Source organism: Delphinapterus leucas, chromosome 11 (assembly GCF_059928025.1).
Source record: "Delphinapterus leucas isolate spDelLeu-1000000601 "Yukka" chromosome 11, BTC_Dleu_Yukka2, whole genome shotgun sequence".
In the NCBI taxonomy this organism is placed as follows: domain Eukaryota; kingdom Metazoa; phylum Chordata; class Mammalia; order Artiodactyla; family Monodontidae; genus Delphinapterus; species Delphinapterus leucas.
This window is the reverse complement of record NC_143139.1, coordinates 55,190,280-55,204,606: the sequence shown is the minus strand read 5'-3', so window position 1 is coordinate 55,204,606 and position 14,327 is coordinate 55,190,280. Positions and strand designations below refer to the sequence as shown.

Here is a 14,327-nt window from a genome sequence, read left to right as displayed (position 1 = left end):
AATAAAGTTAAAATAGAAAAAAAAAATGAATGAGCGTCAACTCACAGTTATACAATATTCTAAATTATTCTCAGAAGGACTCTTAGAAGCCTTTTCTCCCTTGGGACTTCCCTGGTGGCCCACTGAATAAGACTCTGTGCTCCCAATGCAGGGGACCCAGGTTCGATCGGGGGAACTAGATCCCACACGCACGCCGCAACTAAGAAGCCTCCATGTCGCAACTAAGAAGCCTGCCTACTGCAACTGAGTCCGCATGCTGCAACGAAGATCCCGCATGTCACAACTAAGACCGAGCACAGCCAAAATAAATAAATAAATATTTTTTAAAAAACTAGATCCTTGGGGCTTCCCTGGTGGCACAGTGGTTGAGAGTCCGCCTGCAGATGCAGGGGACATGGGTTCGTGCCCCGGTCCGGGAAGATCCCACATGCTGCGGAGCGGCTGGGCCCGTGAGCCATGGCCGCTGAGCCTGTGCTCTGCAACGGGATAGGCCACAACAGTGAGAAGTCTGCGTACCGCAAAAAAAAAAAAAAAAAACTAGATCCTTGGGGTTCCTGGTGGTGCAGTGGTTGAGAGTCCGCCTGCCGATGCAGGGGACACGGGTTCGTGTCCCGGTCCAGGAAGATCCCACATGCCGCGGAGCAGCTGGGCCCGTGAGCCATGGCCGCTGAGCCTGTGCTCCGCAACGGGAGAGGCCACACAGTGAGAGGCCCGCGTACCGCAAAAAAAAAACAAACTAGATCCTTGGTCAAAAAAGTCTGCTGTCTGATTAAAGATTATCTTGGGTCACAACATTTAGAAATAATTTAATTAATTCACTAATTTAACAAACATTTATTGAGCACCACCTCCTATATCCCAGGCACCATTCTAGGGTTAGGGATACAACAGTGAGCCAAGCTCTTATGGAGGTTACAATCTAAACCTAGTAGGAGACAAGACAATAAACGAGTAAAATACATCATAAGAAAAACTAAAAAAAGGAAACAGTGATGGAGGCAGAAGGTCTTGCATAGGGTGGCCAGGGAAGGGAACTCAAGCAAAATCCTGAATGAAGTGACAGATCCCAAATGTGGACATTTTGGGAAAAAATAAACCAAAAAGAAGAAACAGTGTAAAGGTCTTAAGTAGCAATGTGTTTGAGGAACATCAGAGACTAATGTGGCTGAAGCAGCATAGGGAAGGCAAAGAGTAGCAGGAGATGAGGTCAGAGAGGTAGTGGGGAAACTGGTCTTAGTGCCTTGTAGGCCACAGTGAAGATTCTGGGTTTTACTCTGAATAAAATAGATAACCATTAGAAAATTCTGAGCAGGCAAATATTGATGTCACTTTTTTTCAACTTCTGCTATGTATCATGTATATAGACTGTAGAGAATCAGAGTGAAGGCAGGAACACCACGTAGGAGGCTATTACAGAAGTTCAAGTAAGAGAGAACAGTGGCTCGGATCAGGTAGTAGAAGTGAAGTTCATGAAAAGCAGTCAGACTCTGTACGTATTTTGAAAATATTCTAGTTATTGAAAACTGGCATATTAAACAATATAAAGTAAGTACATTAAGCATATTTTTTACTTCATCATTCTGCATCTAGCAAATTACCTTTTAAAAAGTCCAAAATCTGAACCTAAAGATTTATATAAAACGAAGCCTGCCACAACATTATTTATAATAGGCAAAAACTGGAAACCCAAATAACCAAAAATTAGAATGGTAAAATAAATTACGGTAGCATACAAGGTATGATAGAAAGAACTTAATACATTAGGGAAGATGTATGTTTATTGTTAAATATTTGTTTTACTCCGTGTATCAAATACATTATAAAACCTGAGTTGTAATTCTATTGTTTTTGCAGTAAAAATTTAAAAACCTGAAAGTATATTCACTAAAATGTCAAGAGCGATCATCTATGGATGATGAGATTGTGGCTTTTTATTTTCTTACATTTCGACATCTGTATTTTATAATGATCCCGTAATGATCCTACCTCATTTGTGTAGTTTAATAGTTTAAAAAAATAAAGCAAAACATCCATGTTACATTATTCTTCAGTTGCCCATCTTCCACTATCCCTTAATTACAGGGATAGCAATGCTTCTTCAAACTGTCATTTCAAAAATCATTTCAACCATAGATGGAGAAAATTCAGGAAAATTGGAAAAGAAACTTAATCTATCTACACTCCCAGCTCCACTAGTTTTAGTGTGGTAGATCACAGGATACATGAAATGAGTATGAATCTTTGTCCAAGAACCTCCTGACAATGTAGAAATAAAACATCCTACACATGTGTAGTTAGCATTAACTTCAAGGAAAGTTACCGCCAAAATTGTAATCACTAGCTACTAACTTCCATTAGGGAAAAAAAAGAATTAAAACAAAATTCTTACCCCTTTGACTGGCCATTTGCCCGATTTTCAAAAAATTTTATCTCCAAAATATCATTTACGCCCAAAGAATGAACTGCTTCAGTTAAGTCTTCATCTGTTGTCCACTGCAAGATATTTCCCCCTCATTAACCATCAAAACATATCCAAGATTTTTATTGTTTCCATTTATTTTTTAAGGGTAAACTTAGGATAAACAAGAGAAAATGCTCAGTGCAAATTAAGTACAATTACTGCCAGTCAGCCTTCAATTTTTAAATAGCACAAAAGCATCTGAGGATATAATTTTATCCCTTGATAAGTTTTGGAAATTAGAAGCTACATACCCTTAGAGAGAACATAGATTTTTTTTTTTTTTTAAACTCTTAATGAGTTTTTGGTCTCTTCCAGCTTTCAACTGCTACAACTTTAAATTTTCAATAAAACCAATGTCACTTGTCACTTCCTTTCCTTAAAGGAAATTATTTGGGGAAATAAACTCCATCTTATGTTTCAATGCAAGATGGAAACAAAACAAAACAAAACAAAACACCTAACATGTATTGAGTACCTACCATGTACTTTATATCAAATATTTAATTCTTAAAACATAAAAGTCCTATATCACTCCCATTTTACACATGGGATAGAGAGGTTATAGAGAGGTTAAAGAGCTTTTCCAAGGTTATAAAACTAACATATGTAAAAACTAAAATTCAGAGGCTTACTTAGCAACCATACTCTTCATAACTACATTGCTACTGTCTCTAATATTTAAAAATTGCTCAGGGACTTCCCTGGCGGTCCAGTGGTTAAAACTTTGCCTTCCAATGCAGGCGGTGTGGGTTCGATCCCTGGTTGGAGAACTAAGATCCCACATGCCTCAGAGCCAAAATACCAAAACATAAAACAGAAGCAATACTGTAACAAATTCAATAAAGACTCTAAATATGGTCCATATCAAAAAAAAAAAAAAAAAAAACCCAAAAAACTTAAAAAAAAAAAAATTTCCTCAGACTGGGTAGTGGGAGATAGATCAATTAGGTTTTTAAAAATGTAAACATTTAAAAATAAAATGCTATTAAGGAAATGGAACAGTAACAAGTTTTGGTTTCTAGACAACTAAAAAATTTTCAATTATGTGTAGCAAATGTTTCTAAGTAGAGATGCAAAAATTCTATAGGACTATTTTAGTAAAGATTTAATACTAATGAAATATAGATAACACTGAACATCCAGCTAATGAAACTCCTAACCAATAATAATCCTACGGTCTCATAAATAACCCAAATTAAAATACAATGTATATAGCAGCATTTCCATAAATCAGATTTCAAATTTATGAGCAAAAATGAAACTCAACACGTCTGTAGTATGATTTAGATAATGAAAACTCTTAAAACCAGGAGTTGTATTCTGTTTCTCTCCTGCACTTCTGAATCTCGGTTTGAGACTTTATGTGAGCATTTTTCTTTGTAAAACTGGGATAGCTGAAGTGTAGGAGTAGTAAAATAAAAAGAATTGATTTGAAGATAAAATCGAACTATATTTAACTGGAATCTCTACCAAAACAAGTTGAATGTCTACAAAATTCAGAACTAGAAGATTTGGAATTTACGATATTTTAAAGGTACTTCTATTTCCCTCCTCGTTGCATAAGCAAGCATGTAGAACCAATCTAGTAACTTCAAATTCTTATTTTATAAAACTGGAGAAAACCAACTACTGAAACAGTTTGAAATCAATCACCTATGCTTTAATTCATATGTTAAGTCACTTACCCATGTTAGATTTCCAATATATAATGCAATTCTCTTTCCAGTATATGTATAGACAACATTTGGTGCTGCTCCTTTACCCACATCATCACCAACAGTTGGTGGGAGAGTATCCATGTAATCCCGATCTTCTGGGGCATCTCCATTATTTGCAGATGGAGAGATGACATCATCATACAAATCTATCTGATCATGCCCACCATATTCAGCTTCCTGAGATACAGAAATAATGCTCTAGATTATACAACAGTCAGACTACTACTAAACAGATTTGAATGCAAATTCATTCAACTATTTTGTTTTAAACATTTGGTAGAAGATAGAAACAGCCAAAGATCTCAGTACAAATCTTTTCATTTTATGCCACAGACGTATTCTTCTTGAACAGTGCCTATAAAGCGAATTTCTATACAATCAATCCTATTTTCCCACCGATATTTATTATAATACAGGAAATAACATTCCTCTAGGAATAGAATAACATGTAGACAAAATAAATAATAAAAAACTTTCCATGGAAATAAAATACTCTAAAAGTAACAACACATGAATACAAATAGATGGGCTTACATTTTTTTGACACAAAAATATCACAAAAATCAGAGCCATTACAAATATTTTAATATTTAACAGAAAAATACAACTATTGTTTTCTTTGGTATTCAGTATCTTGCTTCCCAACTCTGAAAGCTATTAGTTTTAGAAAAAGCATAGTAAGCTAAGCCATAGGAAAGGGATAAAGAAATGTGGGTATGTAAATGATTCCGTATGTCACAACAAATGAACAGGGGAAAGAGAAACAATAAATAAAACACAGGTTAAACTATCCAAATTAGTATCTATTAATAGTTTCATTATTCTCCGTCAACAAAGAGTTAATGCTTACCTGACTTCTTAGTCAACTGGCAAAAGATATCTACATAGCCAAGAGAAAAGGGATACGAACAAGGATCTAGTAAAGCTTTGCCATTGTCAGCAGCAGAATTAAAGCAATGCTAGTAGATGCCACTTACATGCCCAAGTGATATGCAAGTAAGAGGTAAACGAAAAAAAGCAAATATGTGAACAGGAGAAAAATGGAAAAATAGGGTTCAATCTGTAAATAAGCACAAGAAAAATGAAATGCAGGTACTGGCAGAACACTGAACACCATTTAAATTGCCTTTGGTAACAGTTACTGGGCCACAGGCTTGACTAGCCAGTATCAGAGGAAAAGTTCTATTTTTATCTTCCTCCCTTTCCACCGCCAAGTACCTAGATGGATGTGAACTATTTTATTCTTATGAGGTAGAATATTTGAGATAATAAGGGAAGAGAGGCAATTACACTTAGAAAACAATAAACTTAAAGAGTTCAGACATAACTCGTATCATCTCCATTAATACAATTCACTAAGGATGAATACAAATGGTACATAAGGAAAAGCTAATAGTTTTAGGGACTATTATATGGATAAAGAATGACACAGAGAAGATATTTGTGATGACTGTGAACAGATCAACAAAATATTTTTATTATAGGTCCCAAGGGAACATGGCTGTCGTTTTGTTATTCAGAAGGGAGCCAGAAAAAGATTTTTTTAAAAAGAAACAGAAAAAGAAGAAAAAAATCTAGAAGGGGAAATACCACTTATAACGCATAGCCAAAGGGACCTGAAATTTGTAAAGTCATTTCAGGTAACCTTCTGCATAACGAAGTTATCCAATTTACTGATTATGTAACAGAATCTCTACATAACATTGTTAACCAGGTTGAATGTCTGTAACATTTAACAAGGAACAAAAATCTCAAGGTAAGTCAGAGAACAAAACCATCATTAGCAATGGGCAGAAACTAAGACCACAAGTCGCTGAATAATGCCATAATTTTGTTTGTACAACAATACCAAAATAACCTTTGAGAACTGAGTTTTTAAAAACCAACCAACATGATCAAATCGCAGTGATAGCAAAAATTAGAAAAAAGAAGGGTGAGTTTTGTTATGAAGTTTCAGTGTAGCTGAAGCTTCAGGTGGCATGGCTGCAGCAGTGATTCCACACACTTAAGATACTAAAAACCTTCCCGCAAGGGGTAGTGGGCACTTTAGACTCTTTGGCAATCCAGTTCTGTACATCAAGTAGAATTATTATTACTATTATTCAAAAGGAGTTGTGTTTCCATCCTCCTCAGCAGAGACTATAATCACACTATATGGTCTGAGGGAGAGTAAAAGAGAATGCAAGGGTTATTAATAGCAGAACTAAAATAAAAGTATTTAGATTTACACTTTCATGAAACAGGTTAACACATTATGATTTTTCATCAGTTGTAAATCTAGGAAAATGTTCACATAAGTAGACATCATTTACAAGCATAATTGCAGCTACACTAACCTGGTGAATCACCATGACTTACTATTTTTGTCCATCCACGAATTCCTATGTTGACACCAACCAATTTTCCATACTGATATGATTCTACCAATATTTAGGATCAGCCATTTTGTCTGGTAGCTGGACTGCTTCCAATTGGTTGAAGTATGATGCTAATTGAGACCATGGTCCTGGGGTTTGATCTCCATGTGGACTAGTTAGCTTCGCTCAGTTCCAAGGCCACAGCCTGTACTTCTACCCCAATGGTATGCATTTGGACTTGGTGAAAAAATATTAATGAATCTGAATACATTTGCCACCATTACTAAAATGCAACTCAAAACACATACTCTTCTGTAGTATCAGTAATCTTCCTTTTCAGCTTTAGCATATCACACCTATCCTCCAGATTAAGGAAAAAAAAATATATATATATACACACACAGAACACATCCTACTTTCTGTTCCCACTCTAAAAAGGGGGAAAACATGCACATTCAGACATTATGGAAAATGTATATCACGGGTCAGAAATAAAGAAGGTGAGCTCTGAAAGTCTATTGGACAAACTTTGTCAAAGAGAGATAGCCCACAGTGTCAAGTTCTACTATGTAGTCTTTTGATTATTACCATTAGGAAATTTTAATGGCATTCAAAAACAACAACAACAAAAAATAATCAACATTACCCCTCTAATTATTTTAGATACCAAATACTGCCCAATTGTAACTATCTACTTTTCATAGCAGCTAATCACCAATAGAGCTGTATGTACATTATATATAAATTCCAGTAGGCAACAGCTCTTAGGGTTTGTTAAAAAATCCACTAAGTTATTTCATTCCCTACATTCTAATTACTATAATCATTTTAAAGGCAAGGTATCCTTTCAAGATTGTACACTCCAAGATTATGTTCCTCATGATATATGAGTAGCTGTTGCCCAGAGAAAACACTTAAATTAAGATGGATAGTAAAATAACCAAAATTCAATTAGCTCCTTTTAAAAGCAGTGTTTCTCAACCTTTTTTTCATTATCATTAACCCCTCCCTCCAAATAATTATTTTTTAGACATACTTTCCCTAATCACCTCCCATAAAATTTTCATGTCACAGATATACTGTATACCATTATTGGGATGACTGTGGTATAGTTGTACTATATTTTCACTCTCCCTGATAGGCCCAAGACTGCTTTTGGTGGTCCTAAATTTGTATTAATACCACTCCTGCATTCTATGATACTACCACTAATGGCACAGTAAAGGCCACTTGTTCAAAGTCTTCGTAGTAAAAAAAAAAAAAAAGGAAATTTAATAGTCATTTCCATTTAGAGAAATATAGCAGGGGGAAAGGTTTTATTTTGCATTTACAAAATGTATTCTATACCATGGAAGAGAATATAATATACCAGCACATAAAATCCAACAGCAAATAATCTAATACATATTTATCTTTTTAAAATACTTCATTTTCTGATTCTGTCTATGTTTCAAGTAGATATTAAAATTAGTTTGTAATCCCTGTAAAAAGCTCAACTAATGGTAAGGAAGCCAACTTGGTACTAAAAATATGCCACATAAACCACAAAGTGGGCAACTGAATGAACTACTCATAAATAATAAAACTGAGTAAGAAGAGTTCCAGCTCCCCTAAACATTTCTTCTATCCAAGTTTCTGAATCAATCTCTACCTACCTCAGTTTCCACCTTACAAGCCTTATCTTAGAGGGTTCTCTATTCAACATAAATTTATCAGAAATAAGATTTCACTGATATTTGCCTAATAAACTTATTTTCCAAAATTAGCTAGACATTGGCTATAGTAGATACACAATAACTAAATATAAACTATAACGACTCATGATATAAAGGCAAGTAGAGTTATAAGCATGTCTAGGTCTCTAGCTTCCAAATGAATTTTTTCCCACTACCTATATACATTTTCATTTTAAAGTTGGATGGTCAGATTACTAAGTGAGCACTGCTATCAGTGACCTACCACCAGGTACATCAATAACTAAATGCCACATTAAGAGCTTTTACTCCCCAAACAAGCAAAATACACACTATTTCAACGCACCCAGCATAAGCTTTCCTGAAGTTCACAGAATCTGACTTTCCTCTCCTCTGCCAACAAAAATTCTACAGATAAAGATACACATAAAAAAATAAAATAAAATATACACATAAAGGAGTGGTTTCTGTAACACATGACCTGTTAGTGTTATATTTATGTATGTGTCTCCCAATCCCACTACAGTGCACTCTAAAGACAGACTATCTAAACTTTGTATCCTTCCTTGTTGGCATGTAACAAATACTCAAGATATATTAAACAATTGAGTTAAAAAATTTAATTTAGTTTTGGTCAAAATAAAAATCTATAATTATTAAATATCAGGCTAGTAACTACTACCTTCAAGTACAAATCCCAGTTCAAACTGAATTGATACACACTATAGAGTCTGAAACCATCCACTTTCTTCTCAACTCCAAATCCAAGGTAGAGGTTTGGAAGTTCAAATTCTTCCACTGGAGCAACTGTTCTCAATTTGGTTGGTTACATGCAAAGACCTTCAACTTAAGAACTAAAAGAGCAGCTATAAGGAATAGTTGAGTCCCTTGTGCCTTCTCCCTTTCTCCAATTTCATTCTTCATTCTCCATTCTTAATTCATCTGGTGAAGAAAGGAACTATTCTATAGTTTTACTAACTTTTTCTCACACCATATCCAAATGAAAGTTTCTTCTAAGACAGCAGAATATCTCATATTTTGAAATAGGTTTATTATACTGTTCTTTACCAAAACACACATGGAAAAAAAAGCATCATAAAAGTATGACCATTTAAAATTTAAAAAAATGAAAAATACATGAATTACAAAGAATTTCAAAGCATACTGTGCAATTAAAACTACAGCTCACATTGAAGAACAAAGATTTTTTTCAAATGTTTACAGCAGTTTAGAAGCCAAAGTCATGACCCGTTATACTTAGCAAAACATTTTACTCAACTACAACAAAATAAAGAGTCATAGTTGGGACTTCCCTGGTGGCGCAGTGGTTAAGAATCCGCCTGCCAGTGCAGGGGACACGGGATTGAGCCCTGGTCCAGGAAGATCCCACATGCCACGGAGCAGCTATGCCCGTGCGCCACAACTACTGAGCCTGCGCTCTAGAGCCTGTGCTCCGCAACAAGAGAAGCCACGCTCACCGTAACTAGAGAAAGCCTGTGTGCAGCAACGAAGACCCAACACAGCCAAAAAAAAGTCATAGTTTACTACAGCAACCAGCAGAAGTAATGTCAGTGCAAAGTAAGAGTGCAAAATAAAACAATCAATAATAATTTTGTAGTTGCCTCTAATTCTGATAAAATTTCAGATAAATATTTCAATGATAGTAACATTATTAAAAATGAAGGATGAACCTTAAAATCCACCAACTATCCTTATGTGGCCATATTTTGAACAGGAATTACCACAGCAAGCAGATTACAAAGGCCAGTGATATGCAAAATAATAACAAAAACAAAGTCTCTTTAATCCCATTAACCGATTGAAAAGTATAAATATCTTTCTAGTAAAAATCATGCAACTATGTGTGAAATATAATACTATATGTACAAATCAACAAAAAGTTACATTTTTAAAAGAACCCTTTAAAGCAGTTCCTCATCAGGGCCACAGAATTTTAACCTCTTCTTACCTCCTGCTCAGTCAGCACTAGTTACTGCACAGGGATAAGCAAGTATCACTACATCCAGCTATACAGGTTAGAGAAATGCCCATCCCAAATTAAACAGGCAAAAGCCTAAAAAATATTTAATTAAAAGGTTCTGAAGAAAGCTCAACTTCTAAAATTGTAGCCCAATTCTTCCTTTATTGTGGGTAGAAAGACAAAGCACATATATTTTCTTGTAAGAAAGCTAATGAAGACTGTCTTGAACATTTAACTCTTCCTTTGCTTCCAGATATGGACCCCTTTTCGATGGAATGTTACACTTATTTGATAAATAAAAGGAAAAGAAATTTCCTGAGAAGTCTTCGTCTACTGACCTTAAAAAAGGGTTAGAATCTGACTCTGTTTAGCACTCAAGGTAATTTTCTAAACTGTCACTGACACAACTCAGGCATCATATATCCAAAATATAAACACAACAAAAAAGAAAAAAATTTCAAACTTAATGTTTGATTACAGTGGGTTACATTTAAATATTCAGTCTTTAACGGAGTAGGAAACATTTAAAGCTAATTGCATTTTTTTTCTAATATTTAAACCAGGGGCACAATCATCTCTCAAAAAAACCAGAAAAGATTTCTAGCTTTCCCTATTTAAAATAAAATCTTTAGCCCCTAGTCACAAATAAGATCCTTAATGGAAGGGGGAAAAACCCACAAAAACACATTAACCAGAATTTTACTAAGCTTCTCATATGGACCTGGAAAATATAAGAGATAAAGCGATTAGGTGCACTGCAATTACGCACAATTTAATTTTTTAAATGTGTTACTACATAAAAGGGAGTAGAGATGTGAGCAGTAGGCTTACAGCTTAAACGTCACTACTCTAGTAACAACCCTTCGCAAGGATGCCCAACATCAGACATCATAGCTCCACAGCTAGTCCTTCTAGGCTACTGTGGCCAGTGAGATACCGGAAAAACCTTGCATTCTCACTTTCTCCGGCCTTTCAAAACCCCTCGGAGGACAGTAAACATTTTGCTTTCGGAAATCGGGTCATAGCTACAATCCTTTATTTTAAAACCAACACCATGTGAATTTCGGGTGAGATTCTTTCATCACACCTCTGATCTCTTGGTGAGCTACCGCCTTTTTTTGTTCCATCCAGCCCTCGGGCGTCCAAGTCTTCCTTTTCGCCCGGGCCACCTATCTTCACAGGTATTTTCATCACAAAGGCCAAGCACGAACGACTGGGCCTCAAAGGCACTACAAGCCCTGGGCCAACGAGGCAGGGAGGCAGCGAACCGACTTTTTAAACACGAGCCATGGGTCCGAAAGTCAAAGGACTTGTTGCAAACTTGCCCGCCACGAAGCCGCCTTCCCGGAGTGTGAGGGGAGGAGGAAGAAGGCGCCACGCCGAAACCTGTCGCAAACACGAGCAGGGGAGCGCAGGAAGCAGAGCGCGCGGGATACAAAGGGCCGTGAATGCGGCCTTCCATGAGGCGACCGTGCGCCGACAGAGACAAAATGGAGCGACCGGAAGAATCGGAGCCCGAGCGGCAGGGCCGGGGGCGAGACGGCGGCCGGCGCGCGCCCCGCCAGGCTTCCTCCTCGCCCCGGCGGCCGGGGAGGGGGCGCAGGGGCGGCCGGTTCTCCCCCCGCGCACAAGCCGCCCTCCGCCCAGGCCTAACACGGCGGGAAGCGCCCGCCAGCCGCCGCCAACAATGGGGAGCGAGGCAGAGGAGAGGGAGGGGTCGGCGGCGGCTGCACGGCGGCCCGCGTTCGCGCTCGGGGACCCGCGGCGGGTGGCGGCGCCTGCCGCCCGCAAGACGACGTGCTAGAACGAGGGGTGAGGGGAGCGCCGCGCCTGGGTCGGGCGGCGCGGCCCACAAGCGCCAAGGGCGCACGGGCTGCAGCCGCGGCGGCTCGCGGCCCACGGTGGGCCCCGGGTCCGCATCCCGGCCGCAGCACCACCTACTTCGGCGGCGTGGGCCCAGGGCCCTCACGTACCTGGTTGAACTCTTCGCCCACATCCGCGTAAATGTCTATGTGGTCCACACCGTCCGCCATCTTCCCTCGGCCTCGGCCGCCGCCGCCGCTACCTCCTGCAGGTCCGCCCGCCGCGGCAGCAGCAGCGGATCTAGCGCCGGGGGCGGGGCGCGCTGCGTCACTTCCGAGGGCTGAGGCGGGGGCGGCCGGGGGCGTGCGTCTGCTCCGCTGCCGCCAGTTCCGCAGGCGGAGAATCAAAACTGCACCTCGAAGGGCACAAGCGGTTTCTTTTGTGTGTCTGGATTAGGCTTGAGGGGCGGGGCGGGGCGGGGCGGGGCGGGGGTGGTCCCAGTCATTTCCAGAGACTGTGGTTTCACGTTGTCCCTGGCAGACTCAAGTGTTTTGTGATATTTTCATTTCTCGGTTTTTCTTACATTTCTCACAGCCAGGGCTTTTAGAGAGGTGGAAGTTTTATGTCACGATGAAATACAAAGTGTAGCTCCGCTTTCTGTGAGCGCCCAGAGAGGATGTCTCACCCCTGCAACCTCAGAGACCAGCAGAATTTCGTTTGCCTTGTAAACGCTAGTTACCCGTTGATGATTATCTTTAGTTATTTGCATGCTACTTGTGTCATTTGCATGCTGTTTATCGTTCCATCTCTATCATCGGCATCGTCTTCTTTCCTCTCCTCCGCGTCCCACCTCCCCCCACCCCCAACCTTTCATCTCTCTTCATTTGTTTCCTCCTTTGAGCTGCAGTTGGTTTTCTCTGGGATAGTTTAAATGCCTCTAACTTGAATGCGGTCCCTCTTGGACCCACCCTATAAGGTGGAGGTATCTTCAGGCAAGGGCTTCACTCTTAGACTCATAGAATGTCAGAAAACTGGAAAAGGTGTCATTAAATCCAAACATCTTTTACAGTTGAGAAAGGAAACAGAGACCTAAAGAATCGGTTTTTCCTAGTGGCATGGTGGTTGGGTATCCGCCTGCCAATGCAGGGGAGCTGGGTTGGAGCCCTGGTCCGGGAAAATCCCACATGCTGCGGAGCAATTACGCCCGTGCGCCACAACTACTGAGCCTGCGCTCTAGAGCCTGTGAGCCGCAACGACTGAGCCCGTGTGCCACAACTACTGAGGCCAGTGTGCCTAGAGTCTGTGCTCCGCCACCGCAAGAAGCCCGAGTACCGCGACAAAAAGTAGCCCTGCTCTTCGCAAGTAGAGAAAACCCGTGCACAGCAACGAAGACCCAACGCAGCCAAAAAGAAATAAATCAAATAAATAAATTTATTTTTTAAAAAAAGAACCGGGGCTTGCCTGGTGGCGCAGTGGTTGAGAGTCCGCCTGCCGATGCAGGGGACACGGGTTCGTGCCCCGGTCCGGGAAGATCCCACATGCCGCGGAGCGACTAGGCACGTGAGCCATGGCCGCTGAGCCTGCGCGTCCAGAGCCTGTGCTCCGCAACGGGAGAGGCCATAACAGTGAGAGGCCCGCGTACCGCAAAATAATAATAATAAATAAATAAAATAAAAAAAGAACCAAAGTGGTTTAACCGGAGTCACGTGGTTAATAAAGAAAGCTTTTGCCACCAATATAGCAGTCCTCCCTTAAAGAGGTTTTCAGTTACCTGGGGTCAACTGCAATCCAAAAATGTTAAATGGAAAATTCTGGAAATAGACAATTTCTAAGTTTTAAGTTGCTACCGTTCTTAGTAGTGTCAAGTAATCTTTAGCCATCCCACTCCAACCAGCCCTGGAAATGAATCATCTTTTTGTCTAGCACTTTTTTTAAAAATTTTTTTTATTGTGGTAAAAGTCACATAATATAAAACATACCATTTTAACCATATTTAACTGTACAGTTCAGTAGCACTCAAATTGTTGTGCAATTCTCACCATCATCCATCTCCCGAATTTTTCACCTTCCTAAACTGAAACTCTGTCCCCTTTAAACACTAACTCCCCATTCCCCCTCCCCACACCCCTACCCCCTGGCATCTACCAATGCAGTTTCTGACTCTATGAATTTGACTATTCTAGGTACCTCGTATAAGTGGAATCAAACAGTATTTGTCTGCATCTAAAGTATATTGGAATGCATTTTTAAGGTTAACTTACTATATGTCCTGCAGACAGATTGTACCTCTTTTCCCCCTGTGCTGTACAGTAG

General features: G+C 39.4%; 1 protein-coding gene across 8 annotated transcripts in view; it reads right to left on the bottom strand.

Moving 5' to 3' along the window:
- The window catches only part of CPSF6 (cleavage and polyadenylation specific factor 6), a 30,933-nt gene extending 18,619 nt beyond the window's left edge, over positions 1-12,314 (bottom strand). For 6 of the 8 annotated variants that reach the window (XR_016394973.1, XR_002644278.2, XM_022571572.2 and 3 more), the window contains exons 1-3: positions 12,185-12,314; positions 4,147-4,356; positions 2,390-2,493 (exon numbers count right to left, since the gene is read on the bottom strand). Coding sequence is in view for 6 of the 8 variants with exons in the window: in XM_022571572.2 (XP_022427280.1) it covers positions 2,390-2,493; positions 4,147-4,356; positions 12,185-12,244 (374 nt within the window). In the remaining 2 variants the exon portion in view is untranslated. The remainder of the gene's footprint in view (positions 1-2,389; positions 2,494-4,146; positions 4,357-12,184) is intronic. The other 2 variants (XM_022571574.3, XM_022571575.3) reach the window with 1 other exon arrangement.
- Positions 12,315-14,327: the final 2,013 nt, after the last annotated feature.